This window comes from Amblyraja radiata, chromosome 1, assembly GCF_010909765.2.
Source record: "Amblyraja radiata isolate CabotCenter1 chromosome 1, sAmbRad1.1.pri, whole genome shotgun sequence".
NCBI classification, from domain to species: Eukaryota; Metazoa; Chordata; class Chondrichthyes; order Rajiformes; family Rajidae; genus Amblyraja; species Amblyraja radiata.
In genome coordinates, this window is record NC_045956.1 from 175,721,707 (window position 1) to 175,744,676 (window position 22,970).

Here is a 22,970-nt window from a genome sequence, read left to right on the forward strand (position 1 = left end):
GTCAGGGATGTAGGGACATTTTTAATGAAGAAAGAAGGGGGTTTAAGATACCTCTGGTAGATACAAATCAGAGATTATATTGAGGGAGAAAGGGTAAACATAGAGAAAATAGGGTTCCTCAGACATCAGTGATCATCTATGTTTGGAGCCGCAGAAGATGGGCAAGGTCCTGAATGAATATTTAGTTAGTTAGTTAGTTACATTTATTGTCACGTGATCCGAGGTACAGTGAAAAGCTTTTTGTTGTGTGTTAACCAGTCAGCAGAAAGACAATACAGGATTACAATCGATCCATCCACAGTGTACGGATACATGATAAAAGGAAAGATGTTTAGTACAAGATAAATTCCAGTAGTGCGAAATGCAGGTGTTGGCGTAGAAGATTTAAAGAGTGGAGCGATTGTAATGCGTGATTACAGATCCAATTCTTCAAAGCCAGAGTTGCCTGACTTTGGCGCTATCTTAGATGGATCGCTGTTTTTACCGTAGAGATCATGTGTTGTCTTTCCGCTAACTGGTGAGCGCGCGACAAAAGCTTTTCACTGTACCTCAGTACACGTGACAATAAACTAAACTGAAACTGAGAAAGCGGTGAGGATGAGGTAACTTGGGACAGTTAATGGAGATGCCTTGAGGACAGTCCCTATTATGGTCGAAGGGATGCTGGACATCCTAAGATGCATGAACATAGATAAATCTCATGAACCTGATTCAAGCACCAGCTGTCATCTATGTTTAGAAACATAGAAACATAGAAAGTAGGTGCGAGAGTAGACCACCAGGTCCGTCGAGCCCGCACCGCCATTCGCTCATGGCTGAACACTAAACAGACACACTTACCCACAAACAGTAGACACAAGACACAGAACACAAGACACTACCCTCCCCTTTATACCGCTATCACCCCTCTCCACCCCAAGAACCTCGTGATCTCCTGGGGGAGGCAAAAAACCGGATAAAAACCCAGGTCCAATTCGGGAAAAAAATCCGGGAAATTCCTCTCCGACCCCAATCCAGGCGATCGACACTTGTCCAGGAGATCACTCAGGTCTTACTATACTAACCATACCTAGGTCCATATCCCTGCCCTCTCCCCGTAGCCCCTTATCCCCTTGGCAGCTAAAAAAACATCTATTTTAGTCTTAAATATATTTAAAGTTTCTGCTTCCACTGCTCCCTGGGGCAGTGAATTCCATAAATTAACCACCCTCTGGGTGAAGAAGTTCTTCCTCATCTCAGTTTTAAAAGAGCCCCCCCTTATTCTGCAACTATGTCCTCTAGTTCTAGTTTCCCCGATCATTGGGAACATCCTCGGTGCATCCACCCGATCAAGGCCCCTCACGATCTTATATGTTTCAATGAGATCGCCTCTCATTCTTCTAAACTCCAAAGAGTAGAGTTCCAGCCTACTTAACCTTTCCTCATATGTCAATCCCCTCATTGCAGGAATTAATCTTGTAAACCTTCGCTGCACTGCCTCCAGGGCTAGTACATCCTTTCTTAAGTATGGAAGTATTAGACTTCTGGCTTTAGAGTTATAAATTTCGTTTGAGTCTCACTGAAGCTCAAATGACAATAAATTAGTATTGTATTGTATTGTATTGTATTGTATTGTATTGTATTGTATTGTATTGTATTGTATTGTATTGTAAAGAGGAAACAGGCCCTTCGGCCCACCGAGTCCGCGCCGACCAGCGATCACCCCATACAAAAACACCACCCGACACACTTGGGATAATTTACAGATGCCAATTAATCCACAAACCTGCACGTCTTTGAAGTGTGGGAGCAAACCAGAGCACCAGGAGAAAACCCACGTGGTCACGGGGAGAATGTACAAACTCTGTACAGTAAGCGCCCGTAGTTTATGTTCATGGGTTATAGAAGCTGAATTAGGCCATTTGGCCCATCAAGTCTATTCTGCCATTCAATCGTGACTGATCTATCTTTCCCTTTCAATCCCATTCCCTCTGCTTTCTTCCTATTACCCCCGACACCCGTACTAATCAAGTAGTCAGGATTGAACCCGGGTCTCTGGCGCGGTAAGGTAGCAACTCTACCGCTGTGCCACCGTGCCGCCCGATGTTCTTGATGTGCTTTGAGTTGAGAATGTTCGCCAAAGTTTCTCCAGAGACTCACCAAGAGGGAGCTCCTTCCAGAATGCCTGCTAAATAAAGAGCTTGTACGTGTACAGCCCCAGCCTCCGCATGCCTTATCACAGTCATTACACCCGCTGTTAAAATAGCACCGCATTCCACCCTTGGAAATAAGACCTTGTCATTCTGGGACAATGGCATGCCTAAATCGAATGAGCAACTTGCTGAACTGGCCAGGGGCTATCCCTGTGACACAAGGACCAAGCTAAAGACTCAGCAAGCCAGTGATACACTCATTCGTAGCATTCACAAGGGTCTGGTTTCAGCTCAGCTTGTGTGCAGGGCAGCCTCCAAAAGCATAAAATCTCTGATCCCAGGAAACCCGAAGGACTTAGGTGATTTATTGACCTTAATAAAGTTTGCTTCATGAGGGCGGCATGGTGGCGCAGCGGTAGAGTTGCTGCCTTACAGAGACCCGTGTTCGATCCTGACTTCGGGTCCTTGGCTGTATGGAGTTCGCACATTCTCTGCCGTGACCTGCCTGGCTTTTCTCCGGTTTCCTCTCACACGCCGAAGATGTACAGGTTTGTATGTAACGGGAATTGGCTTGGTATGAATGCAAATTGTCCCCAGTGTGTGTAGGATAGTGTAAGTGTGCGGGGATCTCTTGTCAACGTGGACTCGGTGGGCAGGAGGGTATGTTTCTGCACCGTATCTCTTAACTAAACTAAAGTTCAAGTTATAGGAACAGAATGAGCCCATTCAGCCCATCAAGTCTACTCCGCCATTCAATCATGACGGATCTATCTCTCCCTCCTCACCCCATCCTCCTGCCTTCTCCCCATAACCTCTGACACCCATACTAATCAAGAATCTATCACTCTCCGCTTTGACCGAATCTCGATGAGGTGGTTTTGCTGCTTACAACAGCCTCTGTTGCTTTGTTTCATCATTGTTTAGATTAGTTTCTTATTGTCACGTGTACCTCGGTACAGTGGAAAGCTTTTTGTTGCGTGCTATGCAGTCAACAAAAAGACTACACGTGATTATAATCAGGCTGTCCACAGTGTACAAATACAGGATCTATTTGTGATCTATTCCTCTCATGATTTTGTACACCTCTATAAGACCACCACTCATCCTCCTGAGCTCCAGGGAATAGAGTCCTAGCCTACTCAACCTCTCCCTATAGTTCAGGCCCTCGAGTCCTGGCAACATCCTCGTAAATCATCTCTGCAACCTTTCCAGCTTGACAACATCTTTCCTATAACATGGTGCCCAGAACTGAATGCAACATTCTAAATATATGTCACCTCACCATGACTAATACAACTGCAACATGACCTCACAACTTATATACTCCGAGCGGACGAGGGCCGCAAACGCAGAGTTAACACTGACTGCTGCGTTGTCTTCTGACCTATTCTGGAACTGATGCACTACAATGCGCTGCAATGCTGAGAACTATATTCTGCACTCTGTATTTTTCCCTTTGCTCTATCTAAGTACGGCACAGAGGCACAGCTGTAGATTTGCTGCCTTCCGGCACCAGAGACCAGGGTTCAATCCTAACTACAGGTGCTGTCTGCGCAAAGTTTGCACGTTCCCCCTGTCACCGAGTGGGTTTTCTCCAGATGCACAAGTTTCTTCCCACTTTCCAAAGATAATCCCAAGCGTGGAGGGTAGAACTAGTGTATGGGTGATAGCTGGTCGGCATGGACTCGTTGGGCAGAAGAGCCTGTTTCCACACTGTGTCTCTGAACTGAACTAAACTAAACTAAACTAAAAAAAACTATTAAACAAGTTTGACTTGGTTGTGTCTATGTATGGTATATCTGATCTGTTTGGATAGCAAGCATAATAATGCTTTTCACTGTACCTCGGTAAATGTAATAATAATATGTTATATTATTTATTATGATTACATATTCTGCTGTGCTGCAGCAGGTAAAATTTCATTGTTCTATCTGGGACATATGACAATAAAACACTCTTGACCCTTGAGCAAACCTAAACCTAAACACCATCCTGACATGGAAATGTATCGCTGATTAAAGAAATTCCATCTCATCTCCTTCCTAAAGGAACGTCCTTTAATTCTGTGGCTATGACTTCTGGTCCTAGACTCTCCCACTCGTGGAAATATTCTCTCCACATCCACTCCTTTCACTATTCAGTAATTTTGAATGAGGTGTCCCCTCATTCTTCTAAACCCCAGTGAGTACAGGCCCAGTGCTGTCAAACGCACTTCATATGTTAACCTCTAAGTTTGGGGCAGTTAAACGTGGCTCAGCCCATGAAGTCCACATCCCTTGACTGAATTTAAAAACAGAATAACGCTGAACTTCTGTGTCTTCTTGACAAAGACACTTGGGTATCTCAGTGCAATTCCACATATTTCTGGATAGGGGCGGCACGGTGGCACAGCAGTAGAGTTGCTGCCTTACGGCACCAGAGACCCTGGTTCGATCCCGACTACGGGTGCTGTCTGTACGGAGTTTGTACGTTCTCCCCATGACCAGCATAGGTTTTCCCTGGGATCTCTGGGTTCCTCCCACACTTCAAATAATAATAATAATAATAAATTTTATTTTTATAGCGCTTTTCTAAGACTCAAAGTCGCTTTACAATAGTAACAGACAATAGCAAATGGAGAAGCGGTGAACAAACAGCGCCAGCGTCCTCTCCGTGCAGCACATAAAGAAAGAATACAGACATAACAATAATAGACATTTAATCGGAATAACATATAATCGGAATATAACAAATAATAAAGACATCACAGAGACACAAATTAAAAACAGAATTCAATCCAAAAACAGAAAATCAAAAACACAGTGTGAAGAGAGAGCAGCGGCAACCAATTCATGCCAGCGTCCACTCTCCCTTCACGGCAGCCATCTTGCAAAGACATAGAAACATAGAAAATAGGTGCAGGAGTAGGCCATTCGGCCCTTCAAGCCATTCAATATAATCATGGCTGATCTTCCAAAATCAGTACCCCATTCCGGCTTTTTCCCCATATCCCTTGATTCCCTTAGCCCTAATAGCTAAATCTAACTCTCTCTTGAAAGAGTGTGTAGGTAAATTGGCTTGGTATAATTGTAAATTGTCCCTAGTGTGTGTAAGATAGTGTAATTATGCATGGATCGCTGGTCGGCGGGGGCTCGGTGGGCCGAAGGGCCTGTTTCCCCATTGTATCTCTAAATTAAACGAAACTATGTGTAGGAAGGAACTGCAGATGCTGGTTTAAATCGAAGATAGTGACAAAAAGCTGGAGTAATTCAGCCGGACACGCTGCATCTCTGGAGAGAAGGAATGGGTGACGTTTTGGGCCTGAAGAAGGGTCTCGACCCAAATCGTCACCCTTTCCTTCTCTCCAGAGATGCTGCCTGTCCGGCTGAGTTACTCCAGCTTTTTTGTGTCTATCTGAACTAAACTATATCCCTTCTCCATTTTGAACTGTCATGGGCCTGGGATTTTCACAAGCCTGCAATAGAATTGCCTTTTTTCAAGGAGGCTTTTAGAGTGTCCTTGAATTATTTTTTTCCGTGTCCTCTTGAAATTTTTCACAGCGATTGAGTCAAACACGATGATTTATTTTGCCTGTCTGGTGTCAGACATATGCGCTAAGCAGCCTGCCAGCTGGAACTGGTCACGAGCGAACAGCTGTCCCAGTTATTACATCCCATAAAGTGTCCTTTATCTTCAGTGATAATCGTAAATGAAACAAGTGTGCCCATAGCAATGTCCCTTTAATGAACATCAAGCTAGATTCACTCAGAGACTAAAGGGCCAGTCTACGTACATGAGTCAGGTTGTAGATTAGCCTGAGAAAGGGTCTCGACCCGAAACGTCACCCATTCCTTCTCTCCAGAGATGCTGCCTGTCCCGCTGAGATACTACAGCATTTTGTGTCTATCTTTGGTATCTGCAGTTCCTTCCTACATATAAGTTTAGTTTTAGCTGAGCTCAGAGATACAGCCACGGAAACAGGCCCTTAGGCCCACAAAGTCCGCACCGCCCAGCGATCCCCGCACACTAACGCTCTCCTACACACACTCGGAACAGTTTTACAATTATACCAAGCCAATTAGCCTACAAGCCTGTGCGTTTTTGGAGTGCGGGAGGAAACCCGAGCTCCCGGAGAAAACCCACGCAAGTCATGGGGAGAACGTATAAACTCCGTACAGACAGGTCATGAATTAAGGATGAGTCTCACCCCAATTCAAGGACGAACCTCACTCCCTCTTCTCCCCTCTCCCATCAGGCAAGAGGTAAGTAAGTTTGAAAACACATACCTGCAGATTCAGGGACAGTTTCTTCCCAGCTGTTAACAGGCAACTGAACCATTCTATCAACAACTAGAGAGCAGTCCTGAGCTACTACCTACCACGTTGGAGATCTTCAGACTATCGTTTAATCGGACTATACAGGGATTTACCTTGCACTAAACATTATTCCCTTTATCATGTATCTGTACACTGTGGATGGCTTGATGGTGATAAGTTTTTTTTGCCTTCCATCACAGCGATGTGATGGATGTTTGTGTAAATTGTGTTGTATCTCGGGTCTTTTTGTTTTGTAATGTATGGCTGCTGAAACGACATTTCGTTTGGACCTCAAGGGGTCCAAATGACAAATAAATTGTATTGTATTGTATTGTATCATGCATAGTTTTTCCGTTGACTGGAAAGCACACGACAAAAAGCGTTTCACTGTACCTCGGTACACGTGACAATACTAAACTAAACTAAACTAAAATAGTTTGAGTGGATGTGGAGAGGATGTTTTCAGTAATGTAGTTTTCAGAGTGAGGACAAGAGGGCACAGCCTCAGAATAAAAGGTTCGACCTTTAGAATGGGGATGAGGAGGAATTTCTTTAGCCAGAAGGTGGTGTCTGTGGAATTCATTGCCAGACAGTCGTGGAGGCTAAATCAATGGCCATTTTTAAACCAGTGATTGATAGGTTTTTGTTTAGTAAGGCCATCAGAGGTAATGGGGAGAAGGCAGGTGAATGGGGTTGAGAGAGGGAAAAATAGATCAGCCTTGATTGGATGGCAAAGCAGACTTGATGGGCCAAATGGCCTAATTCTGCTCCTATGCCTCATGGTATTATGGAAGGAAGTAAGATAACTGGGGTTCTGATGGAGATTTTCTTTATCTTTGTAAGCTACGGGTGAGGTATCAGATGGCTGGAGGAGAGCTAATATCATCCCCTTATTTGAAAGGGCAGTATGGATGAGTGTGGAAACCAAAGGCTAGTGAGTCTATTATTCCTTTTATCCTGTATCTGTACACTGTGGGCAGTTTGATTGTAATCTTGTATAGTCTTTCGGCTGACTGGTTAGCATGCAACAAAAAGTTTTTCACTGTACTTCGGTACACATAGAGTCATAGAATCATAGAGTGATACAGTGTGGAAACAGGCCCTTTTCCCCAACTTGCCCACACCGGCCAACTATGTCCCAGCTACACTAGTCCCACTTGCCTGCGCTTGGTCCATAACCCTCCAAACCTGTCCTATCCATGTGCCTGTCCAACTGTTTCTTAAACGATGGGATAGTCCCAGCCTCAACTACCTCCTCTGGCAGCTTGTTCCATACACCCACCACCCTTTGTGTAAAAAGGTTACGCCTCGGATTCCTATTGAATCTTTTCCCTTCATCTTGAACCTATGTCCTCTGGTCCTCGATTCCCCTACTCCGGGTAAAAGACTCTGTGCATCTACCCGATCTATTCCTCTCATGATTTTGTACACCTCGATAAAATCTCCCCTCATCCTCCTATGCTCCATGGATTAGCGACCCAGCCTACTCAATCTCTCCCTATATCTCACACCCTCTAGTCCTGGCAACATCCTCTGGTCCTGGCACCATAATCATGATCATAAACTAAACTAAACTAAACTAAACTAAAGCATTTGGAAAGGTATTTAGATAGGAAAAGGCATAGAGGGATACAGGCCCCATACAGGCAAAGGGGATTGATATACTTTGGCATCACATTTAGCCTGGACAAGGTGAGCCTGTTGTTTGCTGCCGATTCTATAATTTCTATGTAGACACAAGGAACTGCAGGTGCTAGTTTACGAAAAAAAGACACCAAGTGCTGGAGTAACTCAGCAGAGCAGGCAGCTTCTCTGAGGAAGACCAAAAGTGCCTGACCCGCTAACTATCTCCAGCACTGTGTCTTTCTATGATTTTTATGTTTTCTTTTACAGTAATCATTCTTAACAATTAGAAATAATCCTTAGACAAACGGTTCGAAAGATAAACTTTGAAAAAAGTGCCCTTGTTTTTTTCTTGTCCACTTGAGAAGATAATTGGTGCTATGTTTTAACATCTCATCTAGTAGACAGCAGCTTGAACACAGCTCTGCTCACTTGGTCTGCACTAAAATGTCTGAAGAAGGGTCTCGACCCAAAAAGTCACCCATTCCTTCTCTCCAGAGATGCTGTCTGTCCTGCAGAGTTAGTCCAGCATTTTGTGTCTATCTTCAGTGTAAACCAGTATCTGCAGTTCCATCCTACACTGAAGTGTCAGCCTGGATTTTTGTACTCCTAACTCTGAGGTGGAACTTGAACTGAGAACCCTTGGATTCAGAAGTAAGAGACTGCGCAACAGTCGAAAGTGAAAGCTTAAAAAGCTTAAAAGGCAATAAAGTAAGTTGAACATAAAATATTATTACTGTATTAGTCTGTATTCTATGCCTCAGAGGGCGGTGGAGGCCGGTTCTCTGGATGCTTTCAAGAGAGAGCTAGATAGGGCTCTTAAAAATTGCGGAGTCAGGGGATATGGGGAGAGGCAGGAATGGGGTACGGATTAGGGATGATCAGCCATGATCACATTGAATGGCGGTGCTGGCTCGAAGTGCCGAATGGCCTACTCCTGCACCTTTGGTTATTGTCTATTACACCAGGCATTGTCTTAAATTTAGCAGAAAAACATTACTGCAGTTTCAAAATCTTAACAGATTTAAAAGTAATCGCTAATGGTGGTGTAAGAAGGAATTGTAGATGTTGGTTTACACCGAAGATAGACACATAATACTGGAATAACTCAGCGGGACAGGCTGCATTTCTGCATGACGTTTTGGTCGAGACCCTTCACCAGACCCTGAGTTACTCCAACATTTTGTGTCTGTCTATAGCTAATGGTAGATTCCCACTTCAAAGTGGAAGGAAATGCCTATTTTTTTAGATTTGTTAATTATAAAACTGCAACTTAATTAGAGGACTTTTTTTTCTCTTTGATTCGAGAAAGATGTGGCTTTGTCACATTGCTGTCTGCTTTCAGATCAGTCAGGTACATAAGCTGTCAGGAGCTGGGAGTGGGGGGAGGGGATGGGATTTTGGCTTGTGAATGAGTTGAGGCTCACTGTTCACTAGGCTGTCAAGCCCTATTGTGTCAAGCCCTTCAGTTCTCATTGATGCTGCTAATGGAGGGGGGAGGGGGGGGGGGGGGGAGGAGGTGTTTGCTGGTTAACATAATTAATTAATATAAGTGTGGGCATTTTATCAACCCCCCCTTGCTCCATCCTGTCCTCGCTCCTCCAAATAATAATACACATGTGAAAATCAAATGTCCTTTTGGTGCGTAGAGAATCTTTAAACGCACGTCTCTTGCTAAAGAATGCAAAAAGCGGTGAACACTGCCCAGTCCATCAAGGGTTCTGACCTCCCCACCATCGAAGGGATTTACAGGAGTCGCTGCCTCAAAAAGGCAGCCGGCATCATCAGAGACCCACACATTTCACTGCACATCTCGTATGTGTATGTGACGAATAAACTTGACTTGACTTGACACCCTGGCCACACACTCATTTCACCCCTGCCATCGGGAAGAAGGTACAGGAGCCTAAAAACTTTAACGTCCAGGTTCAGGAACAGATTCTTCCCTTCAGCCATCAGGCTATTAACCACTACAAATAGGCCCCGGATTACATAGACTTGGGGCAATTGGTTTTGTCTTTTTGCACTATTATTTTTTGTTTGTTTTTATCTGTATGTATGTGTGTGTACGTGTATAGAATCTGAAGAAAGGTCTTGACTCAAAACGTCAACCATTCCTTCTATCCAGAGGTGCTGCCTGTCCCGCTGATTTACTCCAGCATATACAGTGCCCTCCATAATTTTTGGGACAAAGACCCATCATTTATTTATTTGCCTCTGTACTCCACAATTTGAGATTTGTAATAGAAAAAAATCACATGTGGTGAAAGTGCACATTGTCAGATTTTATTAAAGGCCATTTTTATACATTTAGGTTTCACAATGTAGTAATTACAGCAGTGTTTATACATATTCATTTCAGGGCACCATAATGTTTGGGACACATGGCTTCAAAGGCATTTGTAATTGCTGCAGGTGCGTTTAAATGCCTCCTTAATGCAGGTATAAGAGCGCTCTCAGCACCTAGTCCTTCCTCCAGACTTTCCATCAGTTTTGGAAACTTTTATTGCTGTTTATCAACACGAGGACCAAAGTTGTGCCAATGAAAGTCGAATAAGCCATTATAAGACTGAGAAGGTAAGTAAGTAAGTTTATTGGCCAAGTATTCACATACAAGGAATTTGCCTTGTTGCTCCACCCTCAAGTAACAACATGACATACAGTTACGAATGACTCAGAAAACACTAAACATTAATAATAATAAAACATTAATGATAAAACACCATTGATCAAGCATGTGAACCAACAAAATACCAGATCAAAGGGACGCTACAGATTTTTGGCTGTTGAGTAGAACAACTACTCGTGGATTAAAACTGTTTTTATGTCAGGCTGTGGCAGCTTTGACAATCCGGAGTCGCCTTCCAGAGGGAAGTGATTCAAAGAGTTTGTGGCCAGGGTGAGAGGGGTCAGAGATGATCTTGCCCGCTCGCTTCCTGGCCCTTGCAGTGTACAGTTCATCAATGGAGGGAAGGTTGCAGCCAACAACCTTCTCTGCTGATCGGACGATTCGCTGCAGCCTCCAGGTGTCGTGTTTGGTGCCTGAGCCAAACCAGACCATGATGGAGAAGGTGAGAACAGACTCTAAGATGGCCGTGTAGAATTGGACCATCATTGCCTGTGGCAGATTGTGCTTCCTCAGCTGCCGTAGGAAGTACATCCTATGTATTGCCTTTTTGACTGTGGAGTCGATGGAAGCCCCCCACTTAATGAATGAATGAATGAATGAATGAAAACTTTATTGTCATTCAGATATACACCTAGACACAGTGCACCTTGAACGAAATTTCGTTGCATTTGACTCTCCAATCATGTAAATAGTAAAAGTAAAAGTGCTAGGTGCGTCCATAAAAATGCCTCATGTGCATGGTTCTGTAAAATAAATATATATAAAAAGTTTTTAAAAAGTGTCGATATTTAAAAAGTTCTAGCCTCGGTTTTGTTGATTGTTCAGTAATCTTATGGCCTGGGGGATGAAGCTGTTGCAGAACCTGGTTGTCCCGCTCTTCATGCTGCGGTACCTCCTCCCAGAGTTAAGCAGTATAAACAGTCCGAATTGTGGGTGTGTGGGGCTCTGGTAATGCCCTTAGCTCTAATCAGACAGCGCTTGTACCCCATGTCCATGATGGAAGGAAGAGAAGTCCCAATGATTTTTTCCGCTGTCCTCACCACTCTCTGAAGGCACTTCCAGTCCGCAGCTGTACAGCTGCCGCACCACGTAGAGATGCAGCTGGTCATGACCGACTCAATTGTGCTTCTGTAGAAAGTGGCGAGGATGGGAGGGTGGAGGTGTAAACTTCTCAACCTGCGGAGGAAGTACAACCGCTGCTGTGCCCGTTTTGCCAGAGATGTAATGTTTGTGGACCAGTTTAAGGTGTCCGTTATATGCACCCCCAGGAACTTGATCTTTTTCACCTGCTCCACTGCTGAGTTGTTGATGCAAAGTGGAGTGTGACTGGGCTGAATTTTCCTTCTGAAATCGACGACAAACTCCTTGGTTTTGTTCACATTTAGGAGAAGGTTGTTCCTGCTGCACCAGCTCACGAGCTGTTCCACCTCCTCTCTATATGCCTGGTCGTCGTTATTGCGGATGAGGCCCACTACTGTTGTGTCATCCGCGTATTTGATGATATGGTTAGTAGTGGACCTGGCGACACAGTCATGTGTCATCAATGTGAAGAGCAGCGGACTCAGGACACAGCCCTGAGGGGATCCGGTGCTCAGTGTGATGACCGAGGAGGTGTTCTTCCCCACCCGCACAGACTGGGGTCTTTCAGAAAGAAAATCCAGGATCCAGTTGCATAGTATGGTATTGAAACCTAGGGGTGCCAGTTTGCTCACCAGATGCTGGGGGATTATCGTGTTAAATGCTGAGCTGAAATCAACAAACAGCATCCGCACGTGGGTGTTCCTCTCCTCCAGGTGTTGTAGGCTCAGGTGGACTACAGAGGAAATAGCATCCTCTGTGGAGCGGTTTGGGCGATAAGCAAACTGGAACGGGTCAAAACTGGAGGGGAGTTTAGAGACCATGTGCTGCTTAATAAGCCTCTCAAAGCACTTCATTATTATTGGTGTGAGTGCTACGGGGCGGTAATCATTCAGGCAGGTTATTGTAGACTTTTTGGGAACTGGTATGATGGTGGCTGTCTTGAAACATGATGGAACAATGGCCTGGTTCAGGGAGATGTTAAAAATGTCTGTCAGAACCAGAGCCAGCTGGTCGGCACATCCCCTAAGCAGACACCCCGGTATGTTATCCGGTCCGGCTGCCTTTCGCTGGTCAATACCCTCCAGGATTTTGCGGACTTCAGCAGTTTCAAAAGACAGTGTCTGTTCTCCTGGTTGAGGCTCTAATTTCCTCATTGTAGTGGTGTTCAGTGCCTCAAAACTGCCGAAATGATTATTTAGTTCATTTAGAAAGTCTGTGTCATCCTTACAAGACATCTGAGGGGCCTTGTAGTTTGTTATGGCCCGGATGCCTTCCCACATGTTCCTGGTGTTGGTATCATCCTGGAAGAAACCCTGGATTTTCTGTCCGTGGGCGCGCTTTGCTTTCTTAATTTCGCGGTTGAGGTTGGCTCTCGCTGTTCTCAGAGCTCCCAAATCACCAGATTTAAAAGCCGCATTTCGTGCTTTCAGCATGGCACGCACCTCTGCAGTAATCCAAGGTTTGTGGTTGGCCCGGGTTGTGATGTTCCTGATGACAGTGACGTCCTCCATGCACTTCTGTATGTAGCCCGACACTGACATGGCATACTCATCCACATTGATGTTTTCGTTATGAGTGGCTGCTGTCCTGAACATGTCCCAGTCCGTGCACTCAAAGCAGTCCTGGAGTGCTTCTGTAGCTCCCTCAGACCAGACTCTAACCTGCTTCACAGTGGGTTTCTCTCTGATCAGAAGGGGCTTATAGGCTGGGATGAGCATTACAGAGAGGTGGTCAGAGGAGCCGAGGTGAGGCCGGGGTACTGCTCTGAAAGCATGCTTGATGTTACTGTAGACCAGGTCCAGCGTATTCTCTCCACGTGTAGCAAAGTCCACATATTGATGGAAATGAGGGAGGACAGTCTTCATGTTGGCCTGGTTAAAGTCCCCAGCAACAATGACAACGCCCTCTGGATGATTTCTTTGCAGCTCACTGATGGAACGGTAGAGAATACGCAGAGCCTCCTTAGTGTTGGCTGCGGGGGGTATGTATACAGCAGTAATGCTAACCACAGTAAACTCCCGTGGCAGATAGAATGGCCTGCATTTCACAGTCAAAAACTCTATGTCCGGAGAGCAGTGGCTGGAAACAGCGGTAGCATTATTACACCAGCTGTTGTTTGTGTAGATGCACACACCCCCACCCCGGGATTTACCAGTCAAAACAGTGTCCCTGTCGAGCCGGAATGTTGTTAGCCCCCCTAAGCTAACAGCCGCATCAGGTACAGATGAGTTTAGCCATGTCTCTGTCAGAACTATAGCGCAGCAGTCTCTCACCTCCCTTTTTATTGTGAGATCCAGATGTAGATAGTCCATTTTATTTTCCAGAGAGCGGACATTCGACAGGAGAACGGATGGGAGCGGTGTCCTCCACGGGTTAGCCTTTAGCCTCGCCGTTAGCCCCCCTCGACAGCTCCGCTTCTGTCTTCTGTAGCGCCGCCTCCGTGTTCTTCTGTAGCGGCCAGTGTTTGTGAAAGTCTCCGCAATTCTCCGCAATTCTCCGCAATTCTGCAGGCCGCTGGGTTCTCCCGACACAGCAGTCCGAGACAGTGCAGGCGTTCCTCGAGTTCAACGTCCACGCAGTCTCTACTGCTTAACCGTTGTAATCTCAGTAATGCCCCATGATCGTACGTTAACTTGCAGCCTGCCCGCTGCAAGTTATGAAGCTGAACCTTAGAAAACTTACCGCTATCCCTAACGAGAGTCAATGCAGCCGCAGCCAACCAGGGCGCCGCCATCTTTAATGTCCTTGGAGATGATGGTTCCCAGGAACTTAAAAGATTCCACAGGTGTTGTTGAAGGTGAGTGGGGTGAGGGGAGGGGGAGCTCTCCTAAAGTCTACAATCAATTCCACTGTTATAAGAGCATTGAGCTCTAGGTTGTTGCTACGACACCAGGAAGCCAGCTGTGACACTTCCTGTCTGCAGGCAGATTCCTCCCCATCCTGGATCAGTCCAATCAGGGTTGTGTCGTCCGCAAACTTGAGAAGCTTGACAGGTGTCTGTGGAGGTGCAGTCGTTGATGTAGAGAGAGTAGAGGAGAGGAGAGAGTATGGAGCCTTGCGGTGCTCCTATGCTGAGTGTTTGCAGGTCCGAGATGTGCTTTCCGAGCCTCACATGCTGCTTCCTGTCTGTCAGGAAGTTGGTGATCCACTGACAGAGGGGTTCAGGCACAGTCAACTCGGAAAGTTTGAAGTGTAGTAGCTCTGGCACAATGGTGTTGAATGCAGAGCTAAAATCAACAAACAGGATCCTCGCATAGGTCCCCTGGCAGTCTAGGTGCTGTAGGATGAAGTGCAGGCCCAGGTTGACTGCATCATCCACAGATCTATTGGCCCGATATGCAAACTGCAGAGGGTCTAGCAGGGAGTTTGTGATATTTTTCAGCTTGGCCAGCACAAGCCTTTCGAGTGTCTTCATGACTACAGAGGTCAGTGCGACAGGCCTGTAGTCATCAAGACAAGTAATCCATGCCTTTTTGGGTACAGGGACAATAGTGGAGACTTTGAAGCAGGCAGGAACAGTACATGTTTGCTGGGACTGGTTAAAAATGTCTGTATAGACAGGTGCCAGCTGTTTGGCACAGAGCTTAAGAGTATAGAGGGAAACATTGTCCCTTCACCTCCCCCCTCGACTCCATTCAAGGTCCCAAGCAGTCGTTCCAGGTGCGACAAAGGTTCACCTGTATCTCCTCCAACCTCATCTACTGCATCCGCTGCTCTAGATGTCAGCTAATTTACATCGGTGAGACCAAGCGTAGGTTGGGCGACCGTTTCGCCGAACACCTCCGCTCGGTCCGCCTTAACCTACATGACCTCCCGGTGGCTCAGCACTTCAACTCCCCCTCCCATTCCCAATCCGACCTCTCTGTCCTGGGTCTCCTCCATTGCCAGAGTGAGCAACAGCGGAAATTGGAGGAACAGCACCTCATATTCCGTCTGGGGTCCTTGCGCCCCTATGGCATCAACATTGAATTCCCCCAATTTGGCTAGCCTGTGCTGTCCCCTCCCCTTCCTTCACCCTCTAGCTGTCTCCTCCCACCCTCCCATCCGCCCGCCCTCGGGCTCCTCCTCTTCCCCTTTTTCCTTCTTTCTTTCCCCACCCCCCATCAGTCTGAAGAAGGGTTTCGGCCCGAAACGTCGCCTATTTCCTTCGCTCCATAGATGCTGCTGCACCCGCTGAGTTCCTCCAGCAATTTTGTGTACCTTAGAGGGAAACATTGTCAGGTCCTGGAGATTTCCGGCTCTTTTGTCCTCTGAAAAGCCTCTCCACCTCCTCTATTTTATTGTTGATATTGGATAAGTTATGTTGTGCAGCACAGAGGGTGTGGGTGGTTGCGTGTGAAGTCGTGATTGGAGGGGGGTGGGTGAAGAAAGGCACAGTCTTTGCAGACTGAGGTCAGGCTGTGAGTGGGTGTGAAGTTTCTCCAGCTTTTTTGTGTACCAGTGGGTGTGAAGTGTTGGTTGGGGTGGGAAATATTCCAGTCTTTTCATACTGGAGTCTTGCCTTAAGTAGGTGTGAAGTGGTGAATGGGAAGGAGAGGGTGCAGTGAAACAAGAATAAAACTATTAGAGACATCACCCTAACCTTAGGCTTACCAAAATCAACTGTTTGGAACATTATTAAGAAGAAAGAGCATTGGTGAGCTTACTAATCGCAAACGGACTGGCAGGCCAAGGAAGACCTCCACAGCTGATGACAGAAGAATTATCTCTATAATAAAGAAAAATCCCCAAACACCTGTCCGACAGATCAGAAACACCCTGCAGGAGTCAGGTGTGGGTTTATCAATGACCACTATCCGTAGAAGACTTCATGAACAGAAATACAGAGGCTACACTGCAAGACGCAAACCACTGGTTAGCCACAAAAATAGGATGGTCAGGTTACAGTTTGCCAAGATGTACTTAAAAGAGTAACCACAGTTCTGGAAAAAAGGTCTTGTGGACAGATAGGACGAAGATTAACACATCAGAGTGATGGCAAGAGCAAAGTCTAGAGGAGAGAAGGAACTGCCCAAGATCCAAAGCATACCACTTCATCTGTGAAACACTGATTGGGGTGTTATGGCCTGGGCATGTATGGCTGCTGAAGGAACTGGCTCACTTATCTTCATTGATGATACCACTGCTGATGGTAGTAGCATCATGAATTCTGAAGTGTATCTGCTTAAGTTCAAACAAATACCTCAAAACTCATTGGCCGGCAGTTCATTCTACAGCAAGGCAATGACCCCAAACATACTGCTAAAGCAACAAAGGAATTCTCGAGTGGCCAAGTTAATCACCCGATCTGAAACCAATTGAGCATGCCTTTTACGATAGAAAACTGAAGGGGACTAGCCCCCAAAACAAGTATAAGCTAAAGATGGCTGCAATACAGGCCTGGCAGAGCATCACCAGACACCCAGCAACTGGTGATGTCCATGAATCGCAAACTTCAAGCAGTCATTGCATGCAAAGGATATGCAACAAAATACTCGATATGACTACTTTCATTTACATGACATTGCTGTGTCCCAAACATTATGGTGCCCTGAAATGGGGGGACCATGAATAAACACTGCTGTAATTTCTACATGGTGAAACCAAAGTGTATAAAAATGGCCTTTATCAAAATCTGACAATGTGCACTTTAACCACATGTGATTTTTTATCTATTACAAATCTCAAATTGCGGAGTACAGAGGCAAATAAATAAATGATGGATCTTTGTCCATCAAGGGCACTGTATGTCTGTGTGGGTGTTTGTATATACAGTATATACACACACATCAGACGATGATCGCCCAATCTACTTTTGCTGTGTTAATCCACCTTTTTTTGTGTCTAACTTCTACAGTATATGTATTTATATATACACACACACACACACGCTGAACGTTTTTCTTGTTTATTATATTGTTTTGTTGTGGAATTGATTGTAGACTTTAGGAGAGTTTCCCCTCCCCTCAGCCACTCACCATCAACAACAGCACGGTCACATCTGTGGAGTCTTTTAAGTTCCTAGGAACCATCATCTCCAAGGACCTTAAGTGGGGGGCTACTATCGACTCCACAGTCAAAAAGGTACAACAGAGGATGTACTTCCTACGGCAGCTGAGGAAGCACAATCTACCACAGGCAATGATGGTCCAATTCTACACGGCCATCGTAGAGTCTGTTCTCACCTTCTCCATCATGGTCTGGTTTGGCTCAGCCACCAAGCACGACACTTGGAGGCTGCAGCAAATGGTCCGATCAGCAGAGAAGGTTATTGGCTGTAACCTTTCCTCCATTGATGAACTACACTGCAAGAGCCAGGAAGCGAGCGGGCGAGATCATCTCTGACCCCTCTCACCCTGGCCACAAACTCTTTGAATCACTTCCCTCTGGAAGGCGACTCCAGATTGTCAAAGCAGCCACAGCCAGACATAAAAACAGTTTTTATCCACGAGTAGTTGCTCTACTCAACAGCCAAAAATCTGTAGCCTCCCTTTGATCTGGTATTTTGTTGGTTCACATGCTTGATCAATGGTGTTTTATCATTAATGTCATATTATTATTAATGTTTAGTGTTTTCTGAGTCATTCGTAACTGTCACTGTATGTCATGTTGTTACTTGTGGGCGGAGCACCAAGGCAAATTCATTGTATATGAATACTTGGCCTATAAACTTACTTAATTACTTATTTGTTTACAGCGTAGTATATTTACATATTCTGTTGTGATGCTGCAAATACGAATTTAATCTGGGGCCTTCGACAATAAAACACTCGTGACTCGCTCTTCTTGAGTGTGCAGGTTTGCAAGACTAATCCCAATCCCAAGTGACATTTCACTCCTGAGGCTCAGTTTAAAATCCCCGCTCAGCTGTTTCCCGCGGGAAAAAAGGGACACAGAACGGAACGACCGCACTCGTAACGCAGGGAGTCTCCTTAATATCATTTACCCTGAACCAATGAACATTTGACCAGGAAATGTTTCTACGGGATAAAACAATAAAAAACAACATTTCCTAAGAAGATATTTATTTTGGTACTAAAACACCAGGTGGTTTTATTTGGTGCTATAACACTTTTGAAGATCACACTCTCCCCTTTCTGTCCCCCGATGGAATAACCCGGTGGGCTTGCTTTGTAAGGGCCACCGCCATTGGTGGAGAGGTGGGAGCGTGGGAGGGGGGCAAGGACGGGATGGAAGGACACATTCTATTGGAGAGTGTGTGACAAGCCGGGTAGCAACCGCAGTCTGATTGGTCGAGTGGAGGAGGCTGCGGAAAGGACTTATCCTATTGGAGGTTGGGTGACGTAGGCCGGGTAGCAACAGCGCCCTGATTGGTGGGGAGGGGAGGGGAGGGGACTGGGCGCGGTGTTGATTTTCGAAATAAAGGCGGCGGCTGGCGCTGGCGGCCTCGGCTCCTGCTCCCGGCTTCATGAGGTGGCGGAGGCCGTGGGGGCCGCGGACAAGCAGGGTGGAGGTGGTCAGCGAACGCGGGCCCCGCTGAAGCCTGAGCCGCCTTTTATTCCCCATCTCTCCTCCTCGACCCGACTCGACTCCGACCCGACTCCGCCGCCGCCGCCGCCATTTTATTGTTTGGCCGAGTTTTATTCCGGGTTTTGATTGTTTTTCGTCGTCGTCATTGTCGGCCATGGAGGAGGGAGTCGGCGTTGGAGACCCCGCTCACGGCGGCCCCGATCTAGGCACGGCCACGGTCGCCAGGCCGCACGGCGGTGATGGAGGCAGCGTCTGCAGCCTCGCCGCTCTGCACAAAGCCAGGCCGTGCAAAGCGCTCTTCCCCGGGGCCGCGCTCGGCATCGCCGTCGCCATCGCCGCGTCCCGCCAAGCGCCCGTGCTCAGCCCCGTCACCAACCTGGCCTTCAACATGGTCAACCTGCGGGGCCTGGGCAGGTGAGGCGATGGGTGTGAGAGAGAGACGGGGGGTGGGACAGGGGGTGAGGAGGAGAAGGGTGGGAGATGTGGAGGGGAGAGGAGGGAGGAGTGGAAGATGTGAGGTGTGGGAAGGTGGAGGGTGAGAAGGATGGGAAAGGTGGAGAGGAGGGGAGAGGGGGGAAAGGTGGAGAGTTGGATGATCAGCCATGATCACATCGTCAGGCCAGGACAAGGGGTCACAGCTTAAGGATAAGGGGGAAATCCTTTAAAACCGAGATGAGAAGAACTTTTTTCACACAGAGAGTGGTGAATCTCTGGAACTCCCTGCCACAGAGGGTAGTCGAGGCCAGTTCATTGGCTATATTTAAGAGGGAGTTAGATGTGGCCCTTGTGGCTAAGGGGATCAGAGGGTACGGAGAGAAGGCAGGTACGGGATACTGAGTTGGATGATCAGCCATGATCATATTGAATGGCGGTGCAGGCTCGAAGGGCCGAATGGCCTACTCCTGCACCTAATTTCTATGTTTCTACGAATGGCGGTGCAGGCTCGAAGAGCCGAATGGCCTACTCCTGCACCTATTGTCAATGTTTCTATGAAAGGTGAAGGGGGGGGTGGGAGGAGGAGTGAGGGTGTGAGGAGTGGGGAAGGTGGCGAGGGGAGTGGAGGAGGAAGGTGTGAGTTGGTATGATGGAGTGGAGGGTGTGAGGGGGAGTGGGAGACGTAGTGGGGGTGAAGGAGGAGAGCAAGGGGCAGGAGGACGAGGGGGGTAAAGGGGTAGGAGGTGAGGGTGAGAGATTGGAGTGGGCAAGGGGATGGATAGGTGGGTGGAGGTCTGTGAGGGAGGGTATGGGATGGGTGGATGGTGTGGAAGGTAAGAGGAGGGTAAGGGGTGGGCAGACGAGGAGGGGAAGAGGTTGGAGGGAGGGTGAGAGTAAGGAAGGGGTAAAAGGAGGGTGAAGGGTAGGAGGGCCAGCAGCATGAATGGTTAAAGGGAGGGTGAAGGAAAGGTAAGGGGTTGAGAGGGTGAGGAATGAGGACTATATGGGATGGGTGAGAGGCGAGGAGAAAGGGGTTGGAGGGTAAGAGATAGGAGAGGGTAAGGGGAGGGTAATGGGTTGGGGGGGAGGGTAGTAGAAGAGGGTAAGGGGTTGGAGGGAGGGTAAGAGATGGGAGAAAGGGTAAGGAGAGGTGGGGGGGGTGAGGAGGGTAAGGGGTTGAGAGGGATGGTAAGAAGGGGTGCTTAAAATAGGTTAATTGAGGGAGGAGGCTTGCACTAGGATTGTCTTGCATTGGATATGGTTATGACCATACGTGGATGGCATGGAGTATGGGCAAAGGCGTGTTGGGGAATGGAGATCATTGCAGGGAGGGAGGGTGGGTACTGATTAGATGGGGGTTAATTGGGCAAGGAGGGTTAGGTCAGGATTATGACCCAGCATGGAGTATGGACAAAGGTGTGTTGGAGAATCGAGATGATTGTTGAGGGGCAGGAGTGAGTTGAATAAGAGGGGTTTTATAGCAAGGAGGGTTGCAATACAGTTGTACATTGGGCAGGGTTGCGACCAGTGCAAAGGTGTGTTAGAGAATTGAGATGATTGTTGGGAGGCAGGGGTCAGCGTTGCTTAAGAGGCGGCAAGGGGGAGGGGGGTTACATTAGAATCTTGGTGCATTGGGAATAAGGGGGAAAGGTTGTGACTGCATGGATGACATGAATTCTGGGCAAAGGTGTGTTGGAGAATGGTTGTGATTGTTGGGAGGAAGGAGTGGATCGATTATAATCATGAATTGTCTTTGCAGACTGGTTAGCACGCAACACAAAGCTTTTCACTGTACCTCGGTACATGTGACAATAATAAGCTAAACTATAAACTGGATTGAGCGTGGTAGTGAGGGGGTAGGGTTGCATTAGAATTGGGAGCAAGAGGAAAGGTCTGGCTGAAGGGATGCGGGGGAATGGTGGTGATTGGGGGAGGGTATGAATGTTGTCAAATTCAATTATAAACCTGGATATAGTGAATTTCTTTGTTTCATTCGGTACAGCAGACTTTAATTTGGAAAATCATAGAGCAGACCACCTAGGCAGTATACAACAAGTTGCCACTTTTCTTTCAAAAAGGTTTATTGAGAGACAAGTGGCTTGCGTTCAGACTGGTGCTTCAGGAACAAGGGGACGGATTGTGAGCATGCATGGTGGTGTGTTGGAGAATGGAGGTGATTGTTGGGGAGGATGTTGGTTAAGACGGGTCTATTGAGGGAGGAGGGCTGCATTAGGATCGTGGTGCATTGGGAAGAGTGACAATACATTGAGGGCATGGGATCTGGGCAAGGGTGTGTTGGATAATCGTGGTGGGGGGGTGAGGAAGGAGAACAATGCCTTTCTTTGGTAATAGTATTTTTCTAACAGATCTTCAATGTGTTGAAATTTTGATGCGTACATGCAGAGGCACTTTTGATTCCAGTTGCTGGGAAATGGGTTGGGTCTATTGAGAATTTGAGGTGGTGGCTGGAGTGTAGGTCTGAGGCTTGGGTCATGTTTCCTGCAGTTTGTGCAAAGTCCACATCAACGCACTGTTTGTTGTAGAGGCACTAATGTGTTTGAATGGAAGCTGGTATCTTGAAATGTTTAATATAAACTGCATGGATAGGACAGGTTTAGAGGAATATGGGCCAAATGTAGGCAAGTGGGACTAGTAGATGGGACATATTGATTGGTGTGGGCAAGTTGGGCCAATGGGGCTGTTTCCACACTATGACTGAATTAAAAAAACGTCTTCAGTTGTAATTTTAATTATAAATGAAAGTGGAGTATAATTTGAGAAGCCTGAATAATTTCTCTTCCCATTTTATTAATCCTAAATTAAGCTACTTTAAATGTTTCTGTTTTGTATTTCCTTAATAGCAATAGTGATACCCCGAAACGCAAACCAAGTGGAACCCCGCTACTGATTAAGACACTCTCCTCTGATTCTGATGCAGGTAGGTGTGAGGAGGGAGATATTGTTCAGAATAATGCTTTGTTTCTAGTTCAATTCCTTGGGTTTACTGTAAATTATTGGAGCAAATGGCTGTAGGTTGTTTGTCTTGTTAAAAAGAGCAAAGAACAGGTGAGGGAAATGCAATCATTCTTTTTTCAGATTCTGTCCTGTTAGTCCTCTTCTGTTTGGGTGGCTATCTTTCAAGGTCAAATCAATTGTGTTTGGAGCAGGTGCTTAACTGTCAGGGATTTTCATTTGCTAAAGAAACTTAACAATCAGCAATATTTCTGTTAAAAAGAGTTGGGTGGTATTTTGGTTTCCTGTAGAGTGCCAAAAGGGAAACAAGTATGCATGCTACTGTGCGAACCA

At 46.5% G+C, this 22,970-nt stretch overlaps 1 protein-coding gene across 3 annotated transcripts in view; it reads left to right on the top strand.

Moving 5' to 3' along the window:
- The first annotated feature begins 19,093 nt into the window (after positions 1 to 19,093).
- The window catches only part of cdc25b (cell division cycle 25B), a 44,762-nt gene continuing 40,885 nt past the window's right edge, over positions 19,094 to 22,970 (top strand). Inside the window, exons 1-2 of one of the 3 annotated variants that reach the window (XM_033035540.1) lie at positions 19,094 to 19,643; positions 22,526 to 22,602. In XM_033035540.1, coding sequence (XP_032891431.1) covers positions 19,384 to 19,643; positions 22,526 to 22,602 — 337 coding nt within the window. In that variant the 5' untranslated portion in view covers positions 19,094 to 19,383. The remainder of the gene's footprint in view (positions 19,644 to 22,525; positions 22,603 to 22,970) is intronic. The other 2 variants (XM_033035549.1, XR_004414418.1) reach the window with 2 other exon arrangements.